This window comes from Amblyomma maculatum, chromosome 1 (genome assembly GCF_055883805.1).
Source record: "Amblyomma maculatum isolate TAMU_Amacu chromosome 1, ASM5588380v1, whole genome shotgun sequence".
In the NCBI taxonomy this organism is placed as follows: domain Eukaryota; kingdom Metazoa; phylum Arthropoda; class Arachnida; order Ixodida; family Ixodidae; genus Amblyomma; species Amblyomma maculatum.
In genome coordinates this window covers 256,315,526-256,336,684 of record NC_139344.1, presented here as the reverse complement: position 1 = coordinate 256,336,684, position 21,159 = coordinate 256,315,526, and the positions used below count along the sequence as shown (strand labels likewise).

General features: G+C 46.4%; 1 protein-coding gene across 15 annotated transcripts in view; it reads right to left on the bottom strand.

The window, feature by feature from the left end:
* Positions 1–3,542: 3,542 nt before the first annotated feature.
* LOC146206288 (uncharacterized) overlaps positions 3,543–21,159 on the bottom strand; it is an 84,417-nt gene continuing 66,800 nt past the window's right edge. For 14 of the 15 annotated variants that reach the window (XM_084590913.1, XM_084590914.1, XM_084590915.1 and 11 more), the window contains 2 exons: positions 10,870–11,602; positions 3,543–4,243 (listed from right to left, as the gene is read on the bottom strand). In XM_084590913.1, the coding sequence (XP_084447039.1) occupies positions 3,766–4,243; positions 10,870–11,600 (1,209 nt within the window). In that variant the 5' untranslated portion in view covers positions 11,601–11,602 and the 3' untranslated portion in view covers positions 3,543–3,765. The remainder of the gene's footprint in view (positions 4,244–10,869; positions 11,603–21,159) is intronic. The other variant, XR_014704422.1, reaches the window with a different exon arrangement.

Genomic DNA, 21,159 nt, shown 5'->3' with positions numbered 1-21,159 from the left:
CTAATCGTGTTCATTTGCTTCACAACACATCGTTAAAAATCCTAGTTCACTGGCCAGCTCCCTGGTAACTAAATAGGTTAAACAACGTGTCAGGAGCACAGGAAAAGACGACACAACTCGCGCAGTTGTGCCGTCTTCTCCTGTGTTCCCGTCACATTGTTTGCACGGTTAACCGATAATCACCAACAAGTCCAATCTGCTGTCCCTTGTAGAAAATTCAATGGCAGCTGATAGGGCATTATGCTTCAGCATCTGGACGTTTTAACCTCAGCGCCGCTTTCATTTCAGAGGAAGCGAGTGCATTTCCACTCCTCGCTGCCGTCTTTGCCTGAAGCGAGCTCAGCGGATAAAATTAGAGGGTCTCTTAGATGTCTCTTAAGCGCAGGACGGCGAAAGCCTACCCTTCTCCTATTATTTGCCTCTCATCGTTTGCCACAGTTCGTCATTTCAAGATGTCGTTTGATATATTGGTCGTTTCTCAGTCATGATGAGTCTGCCTGCGTAGTCATTGTAGCCCTTATCACTCATAACTAAGCAGGTTACTCATTTAGAATCAGCAGTTGTCATTACATGTCGTTTCACATATTGGTCATTTCGTAGTCATTAACAGTAATGATGAGTCATGCCTAGCTATTATAGTCATTACCATACATCGCTAAGCACTTTTACTAATTTCTAATCAATTGCGGTCATTACATGTCGTAGTTTGATATACTGGTCATTACAAATCATTTAGTCATTATTAGCCATTATTAGTCATTACCTCTATCAGTGTCTATAACTTTTATTGGTTGCCTATCACCATCAATCATATTCATTCTTTCTCCCTCCTTGCACGTCCGCTTTTGCGACTGGCACACCAGTGCACTGATGCGACGCACAGATAACAGGCACAGCTTCTGTGCATAGATTTTCGCTCCATGAGCCTAGAACAGCTTTCGCCTTAAAGAACAAACGCATCCAGTCTCAACGTTAACGTGCTTGCACACGCGCACACAAAAAAGTTTGCGTTTACCACGCAGACGCGAGGCGGACGCGCCCAGAAAGGAAGCAAACCGCGTGCTCAGAGCCGGCGACGACGTGTCCCCGAACAGTGGCGCCCTCAGCAGAAATAGCGGGCGCAACTGTAAACTCCCCAAGGACGCGCTCGCCCATTGACGGTGGCGCGACGCAGCAGGCCGCACCCAGTGCTCTTCCATCGAGCGGCCGTGATACAGGTCTGTACCATATGCAGCCACCTCATGTCTGCAGACTTCATATCCTCCTCCCACCAAAACTAGTCAACCCTTGATCTGTTTGCCTTCTCCTGGAATACAAACTGGTACCTTTAAAGACCACTGGCTATTTGGATTACATGCCTTGTGGATGCACACTTGTTCTTTTTGATTTCAGCTAGAATATTGTCGTACACTGCTGACAACGTCATGGAAAAAGCAAGAGAAGACAGAGCTGGCAGTGCAAAAAATTCTGTATGCAGTTCACTTGCATCCACAAACAACTGAACTTGTCTGTGGCGATATGAACAAACGGGCTCGTCTGTCGTCGCAGAATCGAATCGCCAGCGCACTCGGCCGCGCTCCTCACAACAACTTCGAAGACAAGATGTCAAAGTACTTACGACAACCTGGATCAACGTGGGAGCAGTTGCGTGTGGCTTTGGCCATTGGAGATAAATCCAGTCCCATCGCACTTCACAAATAAAGCCTAGCGCATGCCGGCTACTTGAGCATGAACAATGTACTGCCATTGTACATATTAGAGCTAAACTCAGGGGTGCAGATCACGGGTAATCCTGCATAACACCCGTACGCACGATATTGAGAGCAAAAAAACTTCTGCAACATGTGTTTCGATCTTTCATAGTTTGAGCATCGTCATATACTGAACTACATTCAAAAGCCTCTTAAAAAAAATGCTCCAATTAACCCTACCATGCACCATTTGTGACAACTTATCTTAGTCGCAATCAGTGATCCAATTAACCCTATCAAGTGCCACTTGCAACACTTTACCTCAGTTGCATTCAGTTTAGTGGTTTTAACATCTGTATTCACCATGCAGTACTTAATCTGCTCCCGCAGTGTATTCCATAATACAACACTCGACATTTTAAAGAGGCGTCTGTTCTATCGTGCCCATCAGCCTGAGCAGAGCCGTGCATTAAGCCTAGTTTGCGTGATGTATCCAATCGAAAAGAAATTGCAATGTAAAAAAACATTGGGTTTTGTTACGTAATAAGACCCCATGTTATCACAAAGTTGAGAGGGAGTGCAACTTTGGTTCATTTCATATGGGAGGGTGGGATAAAAATCAAGGCTCTGAAAAGAGAATGAGGGGTAGGGTTAGGAGTCTTGAGTTGCGGGTGGCATTCTTAGGTCCAGAATCCCATTGATGTTTGCTGCCTCTTCGGCACACTAAAAGTGCGCTTATAGCTCATCTTGAAGGTCGGAGCTGGACAGAAGCCACCCTCAGTACTCGACTGGCGAGGTTTAAAGTCTGGGCTCTACCATGCATGCATTTGTGTGATGCAGATGAATAACCACCTTCTACCACAAAATGCCATGCCAAAAATTATGGATGAGTAAATATGTCCCGAAAAAACAAAAAATGGTGGAGGAAGAGCAATCACGCAAGAAGCATTAAGAAATGTATACTGTATTCACCAGTCAATGACATAAAATTTTCCTGTTTAAACTATGAAAGTGCTGCTTAAAAACCAGCTAATGAATACTGCCAGAAAAGAAAACATACATACACAACATGAACTCTTGTGTGAAAGCAGCTTAGAACTTCAAAAAACAATGACTATTTGAAAATAAAAACATTCATTGAAGCACATCTCTGTGCTTCCCAAAATGTGAGAAATGAATACTGTACTGCCCAGTGTCAATGACATAAAATTTTCCTGTTTAAACTATGAAGGTACTAATTAAAAACCAGCTGTTGAACAGTGCCGGAAAAGAAAACATACATTCACAACATGAACCCGTGTGAAAACAGCTTAGAACTTCAAACAACAATTATTTGAAAATAAATAAAAACATTCATTGAAGCACATCTCTATGCTTCTCAAAATGTAAGAAATGAATACTGTATTCACTAGTGTCAATGACATAAACTTTTCCTGTTTAAACTATGAAGGTGCTACTTAAAAACCAGCTGTTGAACACAGCCAGAAAAGTAAACATACATTCACAACATGAACCCTTGTGTGAAAACAGTTTAGAACTTCAAACAACAACAACTATTTGAAAATAAATAAAAACATTCATTGAAGCACACCTCTGTGCTTCCCAAAATGTGAGAAGAAATGAATACTGTATTCCCCAGTGTCAATGACATAAAATTTTCCTGTTTAAACTATGAAGGTGCTACTTAAAAACTAGCTGTTGAACAGTGCCAGAAAAGAAACCATACATTCACAACATGAACCCTAGTGTGAAAACAGCTTAGAACTTCAAACAATGACTATTTGAAAATAAATAAAAGTATTTATTGAAGCACATCTCTAGGTTTAGAACTTCAAACAACGACTATTTGAAAAAAAAAAAAAAAAACTTTTATTGAAACACATCTCTATGCTTCCCAAAATGTGAGGAACGGCAGGAAACTGGCCCCTATATCTCGAATGCGGCCGGCATTCACTTGGTAACAAATACATTTTGTGGCAAACTTTTCGGGGGGGGAAAAAAAAAAAAAAAAAAAATACATTGTGCTACGAGGTGTCAGAATGGCAGTTATGTAAGTCAGTATGGGGAATTCCGCTTAGCCCTCAGTCTGAAGCAGTGGAGATTCCTCAGGGTCTGCATTGTTTCTCTCTTGCAGGAAACGCTTAAACTCCCTGGCCCAGATTAGAGCCTCCTGGACGTGCGCACGCGGAACAACCGAGAATTCAGCCCTCGCCCAGAGCCTGTGTTCAAGGTCAGACTCGAGCAACGCAGTCAGCCTCACGGCATATTGCAGGTGGCTGCCCAAGTCTAAGTCCATGAAGAAACTGGCGCTCACAGCGCGGCACCAGGGCCTAGTTGTCTGCATTGGACCTCCTGCGCCCTCCAGATACTTGGCGACATCGGCCGCGGACTCCATCACAAGCCGAGGTGTATTGCGCGACTGGATGAGCGAGTTAATCTCTGTGGCATGAAGCCCTGATTGCTCTTCTAGGACATGCAGAAGGTCTATCACTTCCAGGCGGCAGTATCTCGTCCAGTTCATGAATCCTTCTCTCAGGAAGCTGATGTCAGCGCTGGAAAATAATATTTGAGACAAATTCAAAAAATAAATAGCAGACGTAAACAAGTGAAGGTCATGGAAGCAATGAATGAATAAATTAGGCCCAGTATTGGTAGCGTTTGCAGCGTCAGGCCCTATGTAGGGCCGGACATTGCTAGCACTGTACTAATACTGGGGCTAAGGTTTGCGCTGCTGGGGAGATTGAGCATGCTCACATCTTGAAAGCAGCGAAAAGCTAATAGTCGGTGTGGTGGTGAGCACAATAGCTGCATATCATCTCTAAGGTCAAACACCCAATACCAGAAATCTGGTTGGCGCCAAGGCAGAGAAGTGACAGCTGGTGATACAAGGTCAAGGATGCTGGTCATGATGTCCGAACAAGCAATTGTGGCAGTCAACGTAAGCTTCGGGACAAGAGATAAACAGAACCTTCAGAATCCTTGGCATTTAGCGACTCTTTTTGCTTTTAGGTGCTTGTCAGCTTAGTCTTTAGTTTGAAATCAGTGTTAAGGAAGAAGCTTGGGCAAGTTGGTACATCAAAAACATCAAAATCAGTGCCTGGTAAAACACCTCCTTTTAGAGTATCGAGTTAAGGAGGAGGCTTGGGCAACTTGGTACATTAAAATCATCGAAATCAGTGCCTAGCAGAAGGCCTCCTTCCACAGTATCGGGATAATGAGGAGGCTTAGGCAAGTTAGTACAACAAAAATGTCAAACTCAGTGCCTGGCAGGCTTCTTTCCAGAGTATCGGTTTCAGTCTAGGGTTATAGGGTTTAACGTACCAAAGTCACTCCGGCAATCAGGGACCCCATACTGAAGATCTCGATACAATTTTCACTAACCAGGGTGCCACCATGCACTAACAGCACTGCCGAGTACACGGGCGCTCAGAGGTTCACCTCCATCAAAACATGACTGCCGTGACCGAGACTGAACCCGGGTTTGTCGGTGAGGTAGCGGAGCACCATAAGCGCATGCTAAAACATTATAGCAGGAACCTTTCAAGGTATAGACATTATGCAAAATTGCTGCCACCTAGCTGAATTGAGGAGCGGCAAGCGGCATAGTAAGGGTGTAGGGGCGCCGGTAGGTGGTAGCATGGCCAACTGGGTTAATGCTCGTTGTCCCCGATAATGCCGACTACCTGTTGTGTCCCTTGTATGCAAAACTAAAATAAGGCTGTTGAAGAAAAGAACCAACAAGTTATATCCCTTGAGCTTTTTTTCTTTCTTGTGGCCTTGTGTTGATCTGCTCTCGCGTGGTTCTTGCGCTGTAGGTGCAGTTTCGATTAACGGCGTGCCTGAATTGTAAAATGGTATCTTATTTACCTTGCTTTGAAAGATCGCAAAATCGTACTCGGCTTTACAGCTTCATGCATACAAGCTGTCGAGAGATGTCCTACGTCTCCAGGTATCCAGATAAAACACGTTGCAGCACTTCAAAGGCGCAACACTCTTCTCTTAAAACGCGAAATTCTAATGTATTTACGCATTCAATTTATCGATGAATTAAATATAGTCAACTACATCCAGGCTTCAATTCAGCATCATCATCATCATCCTGACTATACCCACTGCAGGGCGAAGCCCTCTCCCATATTCCTCCAATTAACCCAGTTCTGTGCTAGCTGCATCTACTTGACCCCTGCGAACTTCTTAACCTCATCCGCCCACCTAACTTTCTGCCGCCCCCTGCTACGCTTTCCTTCCCTTGGAATCCAGTTTGTTACCCTAAGCTACCATCGGTTATCCTCTCTTAGCACTACATGTCCTGCCCATGCCCATTTCTTCTTCTTGATTTCCACTAGAATGTCAGTAACTTGAGTTATTTCTCTGATGCACTCTGCATGCTTCCTATCTCTTAATGTTACCCCTACCATTTTTCGTTCCATTAGCCCTCTGCGTTGTCAACTTATGTAGAACCCACTTGGTTAGCCTCCACGTTTCAGCCCCACAGGTGAGTACAGGTAAGATGCAACTGTTGTATACTTTCCTCTTGAGCGATACCGGTAAGCTGCTAGTCATAATCTGAGTGCTTGCCAAATGCGCTCCATCCCAATCGTAGTCGTCTTGTTATTTCCTTTTCATGGTACGGATCTACGGTTACTACTTGTCCTAAGTAGACATATTTTCACATATTGTCCTAAGTAGACATATTTTTCGCCTACTACTTCCAGTGCTTCGCTACCTAGGATGGCGACATTACCCTAGAAGAAATAAACAATAATTTCGGAGATGTCATTACTGAGTGCACTGTAGAAGTAGGCAATCGGATAGTTAGAGAGGATGCCGGTAAGATGTCTAAGGAGACGAAAGATTTGATTAAGAAACGCCATAGTATGAAAGCGTCCAATCGAACAGACCAGATAGAATTGGCAGAGATATCAAAGCTAATCAATAAGCGCAAAGTGGCCGATATAAGGAAGTATAACATGGAGAAAATTGAGCATGCTGTAAAGAACGGGGGAGGCCTTAAAGCGATGAAGAAGAAATTGGGCATAAGCAAAAATCAGATATATGCGCTAAGGCACAAGGCAGGTAACGCCATCACGAATAAGGACAAGATAGTCAAAATAGCTGAGGAATTCTATACTGATCTCTACAGTAGTCAAAGTAGTCAGGACCATAATGAGACTGGGAGTAGGGAAAAACAGTCAGACGTTCCACCAGTGATGAAGGACGAGGTTAAGAAAGCAATAGAAACTATGAAAAGAGGGAAAGCAGCTGGAGAGGATCAGATAACTATAGATTTGTTGAAGGACGGGGGGAGGGGTGGGGGGATATCGTGCTAGAAAAACTGGCCACCCCGTATACACAATGCCTGGTGTAATCGAAGGCATCGGAACCTTTTGTCACCCATATGAAGAAACTGCATTGCTTTACTGCTGGAACAGTGCCCGTGAAAGCTTCGATCGGCAGTTTGCTGATTACCGATACTAGAAATGTGCGTTTCGTAGCCATGTTAGCTTTGGAATAGGCACAATTAATGCGCTCTCTCTTCAAGATGTGTTCTGCCTCAGTGGCAGCTAACAACGAATTTATTGAGCTGCAAGTCATGTTGCGTGCAATGGGCAGCTGGCCACTTTTACTGTTGAGCTGTTGCTTGGGTGAATGCCTGTTAAAACATCAAACAGGCAGTGCTATGTCCCGGAGCATGATAATACCTCTGCAGACTCCATGCGCATAAAGGGCTCCACTATGAAAAGTGGATGCGGAAGTATTTAACAACTTGACAAATCGTTATGGTTCCCTTCCAATGTGCGGCGGGCACCTGACAGCGAACCTGATACTGCGCGAGCAGACACTTGCCGATGCCACCGGCGACAACCAACTTGGCGGACGAAGCGTGACGATGCTCGTGCCAGCTGGTAGTACGAACTCGGTGAATATCTCCTATAGGGCCATTTGTTTAACCTACACCAGCTACACCAGTGCAGCAAAAATCCATTGTAGGTATAGGACATTTGCTACACTGGTGTAGCTGGTGAAGGTTAAACAAATGGCCCTTTTGTATGCAATTTACGCTATATCAAAATGGCTTCACTCAAGCGGACTGGCTCTGCGTGCCCATTTTCCGAAGGCCGTTTATGGTCTCCGATTAGCTCTCAAGCGGCACACTTGAAAAGCGTGCCATTCTGCGTTTCCCATTGGCTGGTGTGATCGGCGCGTCACTCTTTTTTTTTGCTGTTTTACGTTCGCCGCCATGGCTGCCGCTTCATGTGCGTCTCAGTTTGTGCTCGTGTTTCTTGATGCACAGCTTTGTGCAGATTTTTTCCTTGCAATCGAGATGCCAAAAAACAGTAGATTGTAACCGTGCGTGCAACGAGCCTTTGGAAGCCGTAAGAAACGGATGTGGAACAGAAACCAGAAGACGCCAGCCAGAAGCGTGCTGCTGGGACCTGAGTGACAGCCGGTGCCAGACTTGTTAGATGTGCAGGGAACATGAACCACGTTGCCTGATAACGACACCGCGGGTTCAAATTACTACGCGAATTGCATCCCGGATTACGATACACAGAGTTGACGCCACCGCCGCATCCGGAAAGTCTGCGATCCAATGCAAGTTTCACCTTGGCTTTAGCGCGGAATGCGATGCTGGTACCGAGTTCGTGATTGTGGACATGAAAGTGTTAAGCACTTTTATTGTGGACACGAAGCGTGGAACCTGCGGCGAGATCGCAATGACATGAGCGGTCAACCTCTGGAGTGTCACAACGGGCCTCAGCTGTAGCTCGGCTGGTCAATCACTTTCGCGCTGGCTGCTGCCGGTGCTATTATTCCTGCTTTTAGTTGCGGACTACTCTCACGCAGCGCTTCCGTATATTTTATTGAGTACCCAACTCATGTGCATATTGGTTCTTCTATTGTGGCAGCTCAGCCATGCGCTGGCATCAAAGTAATATATCGCACCTTGCCTTGCGATATATAAAAAAATCTGCATGAATAACATACTTGCTGTGCGAAAGCTTAAAATGAAAATGCACTGCAGAATATATCGTGCCATCTTCCATGTGACGTGGCGAAATTTTTGATGGTTTCCTTTCCCGATATTTCCCGGTGCACGAAATTTCCTTGACAATTCCTGGTTTTCCTGGTTGCAACACTGCCAAAGCTAGAGCTCTTGCTTGAACTTCCCGCATCTGCGATGAAAAATAGTGCCTGCTCTCGACTAGAGGAAACAATACATAGTAGCTTTGTCTGCAAGCTTAATACATCTTACATTTGCCATAAACTTCATAAAAAAACACCTCTTTTAGGAAGAAAGGATAGGATTCGGTGAATTTGCATTTTTTGTTTGTCCTCTTCATTCGTGTCGAGTTTTCGTTTCCCTGCAACCCTGCCAGCTGTGCCCTCCGGGCTGCGCAATGCAGCGACCTCGACTGCATCTTCAGAGCAGATTTTTTCTATAAGATCCGCATTGAGAAGATGTCCAGACACGCGAAGAAGTTATTGCAAACGTGCATGCTTGTAATAGAGCCTGTTTCCACAGAAACCACTAGGCCACAAAACGAGCGCGTAGTGATATGCCTCCTTTTTTTCTTGTGTGCTTACTTGCGTAGCTTTCGCTGCGTTGAACTTGATGTATGAAGCGGAGTATAGACACCCTGGTTTTCGTGTTCAAAATCTTCAGAAGCAAGAAAGCCACTAAAACCTCTTTCACTGCCTGCCTCCCCCCCCCCCCCCCCCTCGAGACATAGAAAAGCAACTATACTCCAATGCTAGAAACTGGTACAGACTCTGAATAGGCTCCGATGGTTGATGCCCGTCTCACTGCTGAGCCCATGGACAACAGAAAAAGATCGAAATACTTCAATTCTGTCAAGAATTACGGAAAGAAAAAGAAAAAAAATGCAGCATTGGAGGAATGGCTTTACTGTAAGAACTGTGCATTCCACAAAACATTGCTCTAATACACGTCCACGAAGGAGCTTGACATTGCGTCTGGGTATAAGGTACACCTCTGCGATGTGACTACGCAGGCAACAGTACCTGCTAATATATCGATATTCACGATATTGAACCCTAATGGGACGACAGGCTCTACATATCGAGGAGGATCAGCACGCGCAGAATAACGTTATTGACCTGTCACGTTTTGCCGGCAAATGTGGTTGGGAGATTTAGTCAACAACATATAGAATAGGGGATCTGTTAGTACATGGTTCCTAACACGCTATTGAGATACATCAGCCACTAAACGTCCAGAAAGAGAATGGGAACAGGATGGAAACAGTAGTGCATGCGCTGCATTAGGAATTGTGAAGGTCCATCAAAGTGCAGTGTTTTGTTAGGTACCGGTCCTATATTTAAAAACAAAATATATCAACTACTTCATGTATGGCAGCTAGCGCGACAACAGCAGCTGTAGCAATGCAGCTGAATCACTGTACCCTTCAACATTACGTTGTGTAGCGCAGTTTGCTGAAGGTCCTATAGATGGCAGCGATTTCGCATAAGGTCTATAACCTTTCTGCTACGATTTTTAATCCCCAGGGTCTCCTAATATTGTAATACGAATAACTGAACTAGTTATAGTAATGCATCATGCAAAATCACAATAGGAGTTGAGCCTTGCTTGCACTAGACTCAAAACACCCTGCGGTGGCTGACACAGCCTAATGACATAACAGACGTGTTTTACACCTGAAAGTAATATCAAACTTTTTCTTGGATGCATATTTGAGCAGTGTATTAAGGAATGCGCCAGAGCAGCAACGAGAGTTTCACCGTTTGTAGCTATGCTGATGTCGCTGTTCGCAAGAAGTTTTAGCAGTTCAGTATCACTTCACGAAGTAAAACTGGAATGTAGGCAGCGTGGACAAGTCAATCGTCCATTATTCCGTCATTTTTTGCTCTGAATGCGAGCAAACAGCATGGCAACCACAGCACCAAACAGACGCAGCTAGCGCGACAACAGCAGCTGTAGCAATGCAGCTGAATCACTGTACCCTTCAACATTACGTTGTGTAGCGCAGTTTGCTGAAGGTCCTATAGATGGCAGCAATTTCGCATAAGGTCTATAACCTTTCTGCTACGATTTTTAATCCCCAGGGTCTCCTAATATTGTAATACGAATAACTGAACTAGTTATAGTAATGCATCATGCAAAATCACAATAGGCTGGTTCTCCTGCTGTTACCTGAGGGAAACCTCTGCACTCATGTGGTAGGCGTATTGGCCCAGGACCAGACAGACGAGGAAAGGCATGATTACGCCATTGTCCATGTGACTTTTGAATGCCATTTCTCGGACAAAGTTCTCAGTTGGCACAAATATGTCCCCGTTGAATGCTGTGGGCACTGTAGTAGCTAAAGCTTGCTTTAACCGTCGTTGAAAGAAAGATGGCACAAACGACTGGCTTTCGACGGAGCCCACGGCCAGAACTAGACAGCAAAATCCAATTATGAGGCCGGCTTCATCGAGAGCAGCTCGGTTAGTGTCACTACTTCGGATTAGTTGCACCAGGTAGTCGATGAGGCCGGGAGAGGTGGGTAGCGGTTCTATTGGTTCTTGGTTATGAACGAACAGATCAGGCAGGTGACTAAGCTTAAGCACAGGTTCTTGGACGTCAGGAATAGGTCCATCAGCGGGATGTTGCACCCTGAAGATGTTAGCGAACAATGGCTGCTCTGGCTTTGTTGGCGACGGTGTCGCCGCGACACACTCCAACATAAGGCCATCAAAGGAGTCATGCCACTGATTGGAGGCGAACACCTTGAGCCAGGACGCGTACAGTGAGCGGCGCGTTTGGTCGTCTGGGTACTTGAGGCCCATTAAAATTTCTCTAGCACCTTTGATTGCCACTTCATCACTCCAGGCTGGCAGATGATGAAATTTTGAGTCATATCGGGGGTCTCTGCGAACGTCCATGCCTGAAAATAAATGAATAATCATTACTGCTGTGACTAAACAGACCACATTCATGTTTCGTGTCTAGAGATGATTATGGGAAAAGAAAGAAGAAAGCGTGATAAAAAAATCTAGGCTTTTCTTAAAGCTGCATACAGGGCACAAGAGATGTCGTGCTAAGCGGTCTGGAATAACTTCGGCCCCTTAGGGCTCTAAAAACAAGCTGCGATCGGACAGGTGATATAGTATTTTAGTTTTGCTGGCTCAACAGCCGAAGACCGTAAATCTCTCAATTCAGTATTAAAAAAGTCCGGACACCAAATTTTAGTATTGTGCTAAGCCTGTGGTTATGTTCCTGGAAATGCATTACATTAAAGTGTTTGCTACAGATGAGGAGTAAAACGCATTCAAAGTGACGCTGAAACTTGAAAGTTTCTGTAAATCTGCCAACCTAAACATCGAGATATCGACCGCAGCGCGGCGTCGATATCGACTTTTAATGTCATTTCCTATTGGGTTTCAGAACCCATAACACTATGACATCTTTCATTCCACACAAAACCACTGCAGTCGTTTGTAGGTTAAGAACATTAAATTTCAGTCCGAACAAACAACCGATTTTTTCACATTATTTATTAGCACTTCCATATACAAGCAAAGCAATGCTTTTTGAGCAGTTCTAATACTGAAGATTAACTAGAATCTTGGTTTGGGTCTATTGGTCGAATGCATAATACTGAAGAGCTTGGTGCCGTGCGCCTGAATGCTCGTGTGGCTCTATTATTCCACTAATCTACAAACTACATGTTCCTTACAAGAATTTTCACAACTGGCATGATTCAAAGACCTCTGGAGCACTGCAGTAGTTTGTCTGCTCTTTACCTTCGCCTTATCTGACCTTTGTGCGTGTGTAAATTTGCCAATTTTTTGAGTATGAGGTTCTTCTGCACACATTTCGCAAAGAATATATTACATACCCTTCCAGAACCTTGATGCATCTGCGTCAAGACTAGTCACATGATGGTTCGGTTTGTGGGGTTTAATGTTCCAAAGCGACTCAAGGCTATGAGAGATGCCGTAGTAGAAGACTCCAGAAATTTCGATCACCTGGGATTCTTTTGCGTGCACTGGCATCACATAGCACACTAGCATCTTGCTTTTCGCCTCCATCGAAAAGCTACCGCCAAGGCCGCCCGCATCCTTGGGAACAGTAGTCGAATGCCATAACCACTGCGCCACCCCAATGAGGTGACTCATCATGCGACTCACACACACCACTACTGCTGCGTGGCTTATATGCAAAAAATCACTACCAATTAATCCCTGCCAATATATTTAGTCATGACAAGTTGTGACATGACATGCATGCCACGACCCCGCATCACCTGAATGGTCCGTCATATGCTTAGCCATATCATGTGCACACACACTGTCATTGTACATGGCACCATGGGTTTCATACGCACAATTCAGAGGTAATATTTAATTATGCTTAGTCATGAGTCATGATGGTCATGACAAGATGATGAATGTGAATTTGCTAGGTGTGGTTCTCGGAAAGTGGTGAGGAGATTGTACGACGACGACACTGGATAAGAGCTATGAGATAAACTGAAATTTATGTACACAAAACTTTACAAAATATATAGTACCTACTGCAAGATTGTGCAAAGTTGGATATGGCTACCTCCGCCTAACCGAAGATGCCGTGCTAAGCCATAGCTCTGAAGTTTCGACACCTTCGAACGAGCTCAGTTTTAGTGCCTTCGGGCCTAGCCCACATAGCCAACTACAGCCACTATCAACCTGATTGGTTACTTGCTGCCCATCACACCCCTTCAACTTTAATGAAGGTTACCACGCTCTCCCAATGCATACATGCAAGAAAAAAGAGCATCTAAAGTTAAAACATACAAAATGGCAGTGACCCGAGTGACCACAATTGTCCTGCCAAATTACGGGCCCTGCCTCAAAGCCTTAACCTGACACTGGCCCCTCTTACAGAGAGAGGAAAAAATTCCGAGAGCACTGTGGAATCTCCACTGCAGAAATACGAAAGCCGGAGCGTTGCTGCTGCATACGGTGCATCACATTTGCTCTAATTATCATTATCAACTAAATGCACTGTCATTTTCATTGCTACTGTCATCATTTCCATTATCACTAACTACAGAGTCTTTGTCATCGCTACTATCATCCTCACAGTAGACAAAGAAATATGATGTGCGTTTCACGATCAGGGGCGTGGAGCAGTGACACATCAGCGCACAGATTTAATGCACAGATTCCATACACAGATCCCGTGCACGGCATTTAGTTCCACGAGTCTAGAAAGGCTTTCACCTTAAAAACAAGCACGCAAACACGAGAATGCAGCATTTCCTTTTGCCCCATGGAGCCTACATGTCTACATAATGCCTGGTCATTTCAATGCCAAAGTTGTCAATGACAATTTGGCAGTGTCAAATCCCGCATCCTTCCCGTACTTCTGTAACACCGTGCACTGCAATAAGTTGCCCTCCAGTTCTCAGCTTCCCCATTGGTGACTTTCATCCCGGCAAACACATCACTGATGCTGAAACGACATGCAATAAGTTGCCCTCCCAGCAGGGGCATGCCTCTCCTCTGTCATACACGGGCATGGCTACTCTTGCCTCAACGTGCCAGTCATTAGACCCTGTTACGCCTGTCACTTCCGGCTTTCGTAGGTGTCGTCCTTGCGCTGCTCACTGCGTGATTGGGTGCAAAGCGAACTTCAACGCAAACCATGATTAGAGGAGATAGAAAGGAAGTTGCGATTAGGTGTCAACACAACAAAATGAACACCTACGTCCCATTTTATTAACATCATGTCTCGAAAAATCATTCATGTTTAAGCAACAGCACTAGAGGACGAAGACGAGAGCAAGAAGGCACAACACGACGGCACCGTCGTGTTGTCCCATCTTGCTTTTGCGCCGTCGTGTTGTCCCATCTTGCTCTTGCCTTCGTCCTCTAGCGCTGTTGCTTAAGCATGAATGATCACCAACTAGCGCTAACCTCCGTTCTTCTCAAAAAAATCAATGGCACACGTTATCCTTTACCTCCTGTATGACTATGTAGAGACAAGGGGGGGGGCTCCTACTGCACACCTACTGCACACCACATCACTCAACAAACCACACATCTCATACACCCCATTTCAAATCGCCACACTGGCATGAAGGAATCGAACTTCATCCGGCTCGCCCAATCTTTCGTCCTCAGCCACATCAACTAAGTGACCGCTTATACAAAATCGTGCATCAATAACCAAGACAAAGTTAGCTGCCTAAGCCAAGGAGCACACAGAAGTGTACTAGGGATCCTTCAAGGCACCACTACAGAGAAACTCCTAGTGCTAGGCCTTCACAACACAACTGAAGAAGTGGTCAAGGCTCACCTCTACTCACAATATAGACGGTTTACCACCACTTCCACCGGCTGATGGATTCTCCAAGAGCTTGCTATACATCACAAAGAAATGACCTGGATGAAAACCACCCTTCCACTGATTATCAAAGCACGCTTTCGGTGCGCCAATCCCAAAGAATATGCTTCCTGACTTCCATGTGGAATAACAGCAAGATGCAAACAACTACTGTAGCGTTACCATCAAGATGCAAATGCTGTGTACACGAACGCAGCAGACCATGCCCTCCACCCTGTCATGACAGCGGTGGTGACAGACCTGAACTGCACTGCTCGGACTTGCACAATATGTGCAATCGATGCACAAGCGACAAATGAGACAGCCACTGCACTTGCCCTCTTCAACACCAACGCCACTACCATTATAAGTGACGCCAAGTGCGCCGTCCAAAACTATATTCAAATATTCGGCCCATGGCTGAACATCTGACCCCGCATAGCAAATCCCAGCCGAAATTCCCATTTCCTTACCCTCATATTGGTCCTGGCATACTTCCGCCTTCTTGGCAACACAGAACTTCCACCCATAACACTGCTCACCAATTAGCCTACCGGGCAAAAGCAGGAAAGAACGTCGAGTGCTCACAAGGATACACTCAATTAGTACCGTGAAATAGCTTGGGCGTACCGACTGAACCACAGCATTGTACCCGGCGGCAGACAAGACGTTGTCCTAGACCTTGGAGCATGCCTGGCATCACCTGGATACCAACACATACCCACACCCTACATTGTACGCCCTCATCTACCACGATCACTACACCAATGAATTTAAGATTTGCATGCACATGGGCATGTCTACAAATGTCAACCACACCCATTAATATTCATACCACAGAGCAGTGAAAGGCACTGATGCGCAGCTCGAGCCCAGCTGTTCATGCAGCAGCAGTTGTCTCGGCCGCGGCGGCAGCTGGGGCTCAGGGGCTCTCAGCCATACGATTCCCATCCTCCCCACTTTAAGAGATAACAATAAAATGTTCAATATCATCGCCATACACATGTGGAGCTGCAGCCATGTCAATCGCAGAGGATGCGAGCTCCTAACTGCAGTCTAATCGACTCACTTCACAAACGCCAACACTGGCTGCCTCACTTATGTGCGACGTGTGGGACAGCTCACAAATATCGATCTTGTGTTCACTACGCCAAGATGTGCCTACAGGTGGCAGTGTGAAACAAACAAACAAGATTTGAGTCATTATCAAATTACAATTATCCCCTCCTTCAGTGACCGTGCGGCTACCCTCACCTACCATATTGTCAAGTGGAATACCTTTTGGGAACAGTGTAACCAACCATGCCCGAGGGACAGCGACTTTTTTACTCAAATCAGTGCTTGTGTGCGTTCCTCAACCGTGCGGTGTACTGTACCTGTCAGAAGCTCGGTGCAAGATTAAACGCACGAGCAGGCAGACGAGTGGCCCAATGTCGAGCTATCTGCATGGACAGGGCACAGATGACAGGACTGGACTTCACAACAGGCTCGATGCTATTTGTCATCTCATTGCCACTCCGACCACCGCTGCAAATAGAGCTGGGCCTTGCCTTGCTCTGACCTGAATAACCCACGACGCTCTCATCATGCCCGGAGAATTTTAAGCGGAATGCTTTATCCCAGTGTGCCTCGCTGCCCTGCTCTGGCCATTGCCATCACCCACAAAATTACCACTGTGAAAATGGCCGAAGTTCTAGCTGACCATTCAGCTGTGCCTGTACAACATCGGTGCAAATACACTTCCTGCTTCTAGCGATCAACTGCAAAAGGCAATCACGGAGCTTTACAACTCAGAATTTACCCTCCACGAACTCAACTTTGTACTAGAACAATTCATAGGCAGCAACAGTGCTCCCAGCCCTGACGGCATTATCTATAGGATACTTCTTAGCGTGTATTACAAACAACGGCTCACTCTGCTGGCCACTTTCAATGAAATTTAGACATCGGGAAACTTCCCTCCAGATTGGAAGATGGCGTCAGTCGTTCCCATAATCAAAAGAGGGAAACAGTCACTTAGCATCACCAATCATCCCATGCCGTTAACCCTGGAGGCTGGGAAAAAGTCGAGGCAATGGCGCTTTGCAGTTTGGAATGGATCACAACTGCTCAACATGCCTTCCCTGCGAAGCAGAGCGGCTTTCGCAAACGCCCCTGTAATGCCGACAGGATTACCGAGGATTACCGACCACCCGTGTGCTTTGCGAACGGGTGGTCGAGCTTCAGGCACACCAGTCGAAACTGGATATTGGGGTGGAGGACAAGCGGGAGGAGCAGGGTTGCAGGGTGCTAATGGTTCAGGCGCAGGGGTACGCAACACGTCACTGTACGTCATGATCTGTGGCGCAGGCGGCTGGGGTGACGGTACTGATGGCACTACTTGGCGGAGCTCTTCGCGCACAATATCCGAGATGCCCGCAACACGTGGATGTTGTTTGAGTGAGGGCAGCTTTTGCAGCTCTTCGCGCACGATGCTTCGGATAAGTTCGCGAAGGGCTTCCCTGTCGTTTCCGGCCATTGGCAAGCGGAAGTCTACAGCAGCGATGTTCGCAGAGCGATCAAAATGTACAAATTGCTGATTCAAGGCACGCTCGATGCTTGTTGCTTCTTTTGTAAAATCAGCAACAGTACGTGGAGGGTCACGTACTAGGCCAACGAACAGCTGCTCCTTGACGCCTTGCATAAGGTAGAGCACCTTCTTTACCTCCGACATGGACGGATCCGCCCGGTTGAAAAGGAGAGACATTTTTTCCACAAACATGGTGATGTTTTCATTAGGCCGCTGTGCTCGGGACTGTAGAGCGAGTTCGGCCATCTCTTTTCTTGCATCGTTGCCGAATGTTGCGAGCAGCTGCCGCCGGAAATCCTGCCAGGCGGAAATGGTAGCCTCATGGTTTTCGAACCACATCTTGGCGGAGTCTTCTAGTGCGAAATAAACATTCTGCAATTTTCGCTCCTCATCCCACGCATTAAACACAGCGACCCGGTCGTAGCTGGTCAGCCAGTCCTCAACGTATTCGGACTTGTCACCATGAAACGGCGTGGGCATACGTGGAGTATGGCAGATCAGCTGCTGGGCACTCACGGGAAGCTGAGTAGTGGTCTGAATTGCCGCTGTAGTCATCGTGGTTCGCGGTGAGGAAACAAGAGGACCACACTCGGGTGCTAAGCCTCTCAAGCGACGGCTCGCCTTGTGCACAGGTGTCGTGTCCACGGTGTGTAGATGGGCGTAGGGGGCAGCCAGAGGCTCTTCATACATGGGCTCTACCCAGCACCTCCACCAAAAATGTCACAGAAGCCAGTGAAACTGGTTCAGCAGGTTTACTTAGGACCAAGTAAAAGCACCGGCAAGATCAGGCACGGAACCGACTGGCGGGCGAGCACCGAGAGCGAAGAAGACTAGCGCGTGCCAGTCTTCCGAGCTCGCCACATGGCGGCACCAGTACGATAACATTGTGGCAATATGCGCGGAAAACAAACGTGTGGCCACCAACGACACCCACGTACTCGCAAAAGTCTAAGGGCCCCCTCTCCCACTCAGACTGTGGCGGGATCGCAACACCGCGAATTTTTTATGCATTTTCCCCTTGAGCATATTCACCCCAACCAATCCAATGTTTTGCGGGCCTGCCTAGTAATTTGTAAATCGGTGCAACCAGCGCCGAGCTCCAAATTTGGCCAGCTTTGCTCCGAGCTGACCATGCTAAACCACATCGAGCCGATGCACCAAGCCGCTGACACGCAGGCTTTTCTCGCAGACTCTGCTCCTCACCCTACTCGTGCATAGGAAATGCAGCACGCTGATTTCACACTCTGTGTGGTGACCATCCTGCTCCTTCCCTGTGACCCCCTCACTACATTTTCCCTGAGTATCATCACCTCTCTTCCCGATGTGAAGTCAAAATTTCGTACACCCGAATGCGCCATTCTGCAAGAAGTGGCACAGAGCATTGAGGTTGGCTTGGCCTCTAGGGCCCTCCTTATCTCGGATGGCTCTATGCTACAAAACTATGCAACTGCGGCAGCTGCCTTCACTGCGCCCGACTTCTGCATTGACCGTCATTGTCGCATGGAGCACTACTCGTGATCTACAACTGCTGAAGTGGCTAGCTATCATCTAGCCATGGACATTATTATTGATTTTCCACACTTAAAGAACTTCGCTATTCTCGGTGATTCATACACGGCGCTCACACAGCTTCAACACCCCGAGCGTGCTGGCCCCTGCATCGAGCGCCTCCTGCACAAGCTGTACGGAGTCTGTGACCATGGTGCAGACACTGTAGTGCAGTAGCTACCACCACACATGGGCGTCTCTGGTAACGAGGCCGCTGACTGTTTTGCTAAAGCGGCACACAGTGGCAGTAACAATGCAGTGGCAGTAACAACGCATTCTACGTGGCTCAAAACGCCATTCGGTGCACCATCGAGCAACGCCACTCCGATACCAGTCGCAGTGGGCAACCTCCCATGACCCCCCCCAAGAGTTTGGTTGCTCAGCTAGGACACTTCTCATTAGAACTAGATTCGCATGGACAGCAGAATACCGCCAGAGCATCTGCAGTCTAGGCGACGGATTGTGCAATGACTGTGCGCTGCAGTTACAGCACATTGGAAACCGTCGAGCACCTGCTCTATGTTTGCCCCACATTTGCTAGTGCACGTTACAAGCTTCATGCATTGTACACCGAACTCTGCCTTCCCTAGGCGTTCACCTTTCACATTGGACCCCTTCACAAAATGCAGAGCGCATTACGTACGTTACTTCGACGAGCGGACCTTGAGGCTCGCTTTTTAAAGCACAGCAACTGAAACGTGCAGTGTCGTGCTAGTTAAAGCTAAAACTTTGAAACTTCACGCGGCTAACCTATCTGTGCACCTCCCTTGTAGGGTTGCCCACTCATTACACACTATCTTTTATGTGTGTCTCATTTCATACTTCCCCGCTTTCCACCATCACATCTCACCCAGCTCCTCCTATCTATCCTGTCCTCTCCCCTCCCGGGCATGCTCCAGTTGGAGTGTTCCCCTTAAACTAGGGTACCATCACCGGAACACGCCACTCCCACATCTATTCAGTCTCTCCACATAATCAGCATGTTATTCCTAATAAACAATCACTTCTCATCTCCATCAAAACGCAGCTGTCGCGGTCGAGTTCGAATACAGAAATTTTAACTCCGTAGCCGAGCGTCTTAACTACTGGGCCACCACGGCAGGTCAGAAGTAGCATCCCTATCCATGCTTTTCATAGCAGGGTTCAACGAACACACCACTGTATTGCGAGCATAAGTCATTACAGGTAGTTTTCTCTCTACTATCGTCACGTCGTGGCCAGCGAAACCAGAAAGAGAGAGAAACGAATCGAAATAAATAAATTCCAAGAGTGAGCAGCGATAAGGGGCTAGTAGGTATGACATACTATAAAACATAAAACTGAGTCATCGAAAGGAAAGAAACTCGATGTTCTTTTTTCCGCACCATGCAAGCTATCTCAGCTCTGCCCTTTAATTAACAAAACAAAAATAAAAGCAGGATGTGGAATCAACCACAGATCCAAGTACGTGCTTAGCAGAACAGAAATTGTTAATGAGATTCCTCTCAGCTGCCGTTCCGTATATGTAGGGCAGATGGGATGTTGCATTAATAAGCGTTTCCAAAAGCACATGAACTTGGCTTCGCATTGTGGGCAGTACTGGCCAAGAAACTGTCAGTCTTGTGAAAGAAAGAAAAAAAGAACAATGCACACCACTTTCTACACATACAAAGATTATAGGGCGTGCAAGAGACAGAAAGGCACGTGAAATCATTGAAGCCTTGCACACTGTAAGTTATGGGTCTGATAAGTGTGCTAGTGAAGCATCGATACCTGTATAAGAGCTTCCTTTCTTAGTTTGATAAGATGATTTCGTTGGGTGTGGTGCTTTGAGTGTTTGTGGCGCATGCATTTTGCTTTTGAAAGAAAGGGGTTTCACTTCAATATATCAGTTGTTAGTCTGAGCCCGTCCCGTTTGCTTCTCTCCTGGTCTTGTCCCCTGCTCAGTTTTATGTTTTGTAATTATATAAATAAGTTCAAATGCACAGGGCATATCTGTGGCGGTTCTGTGGTTCCTAAAATGTTGCGCACCGTTA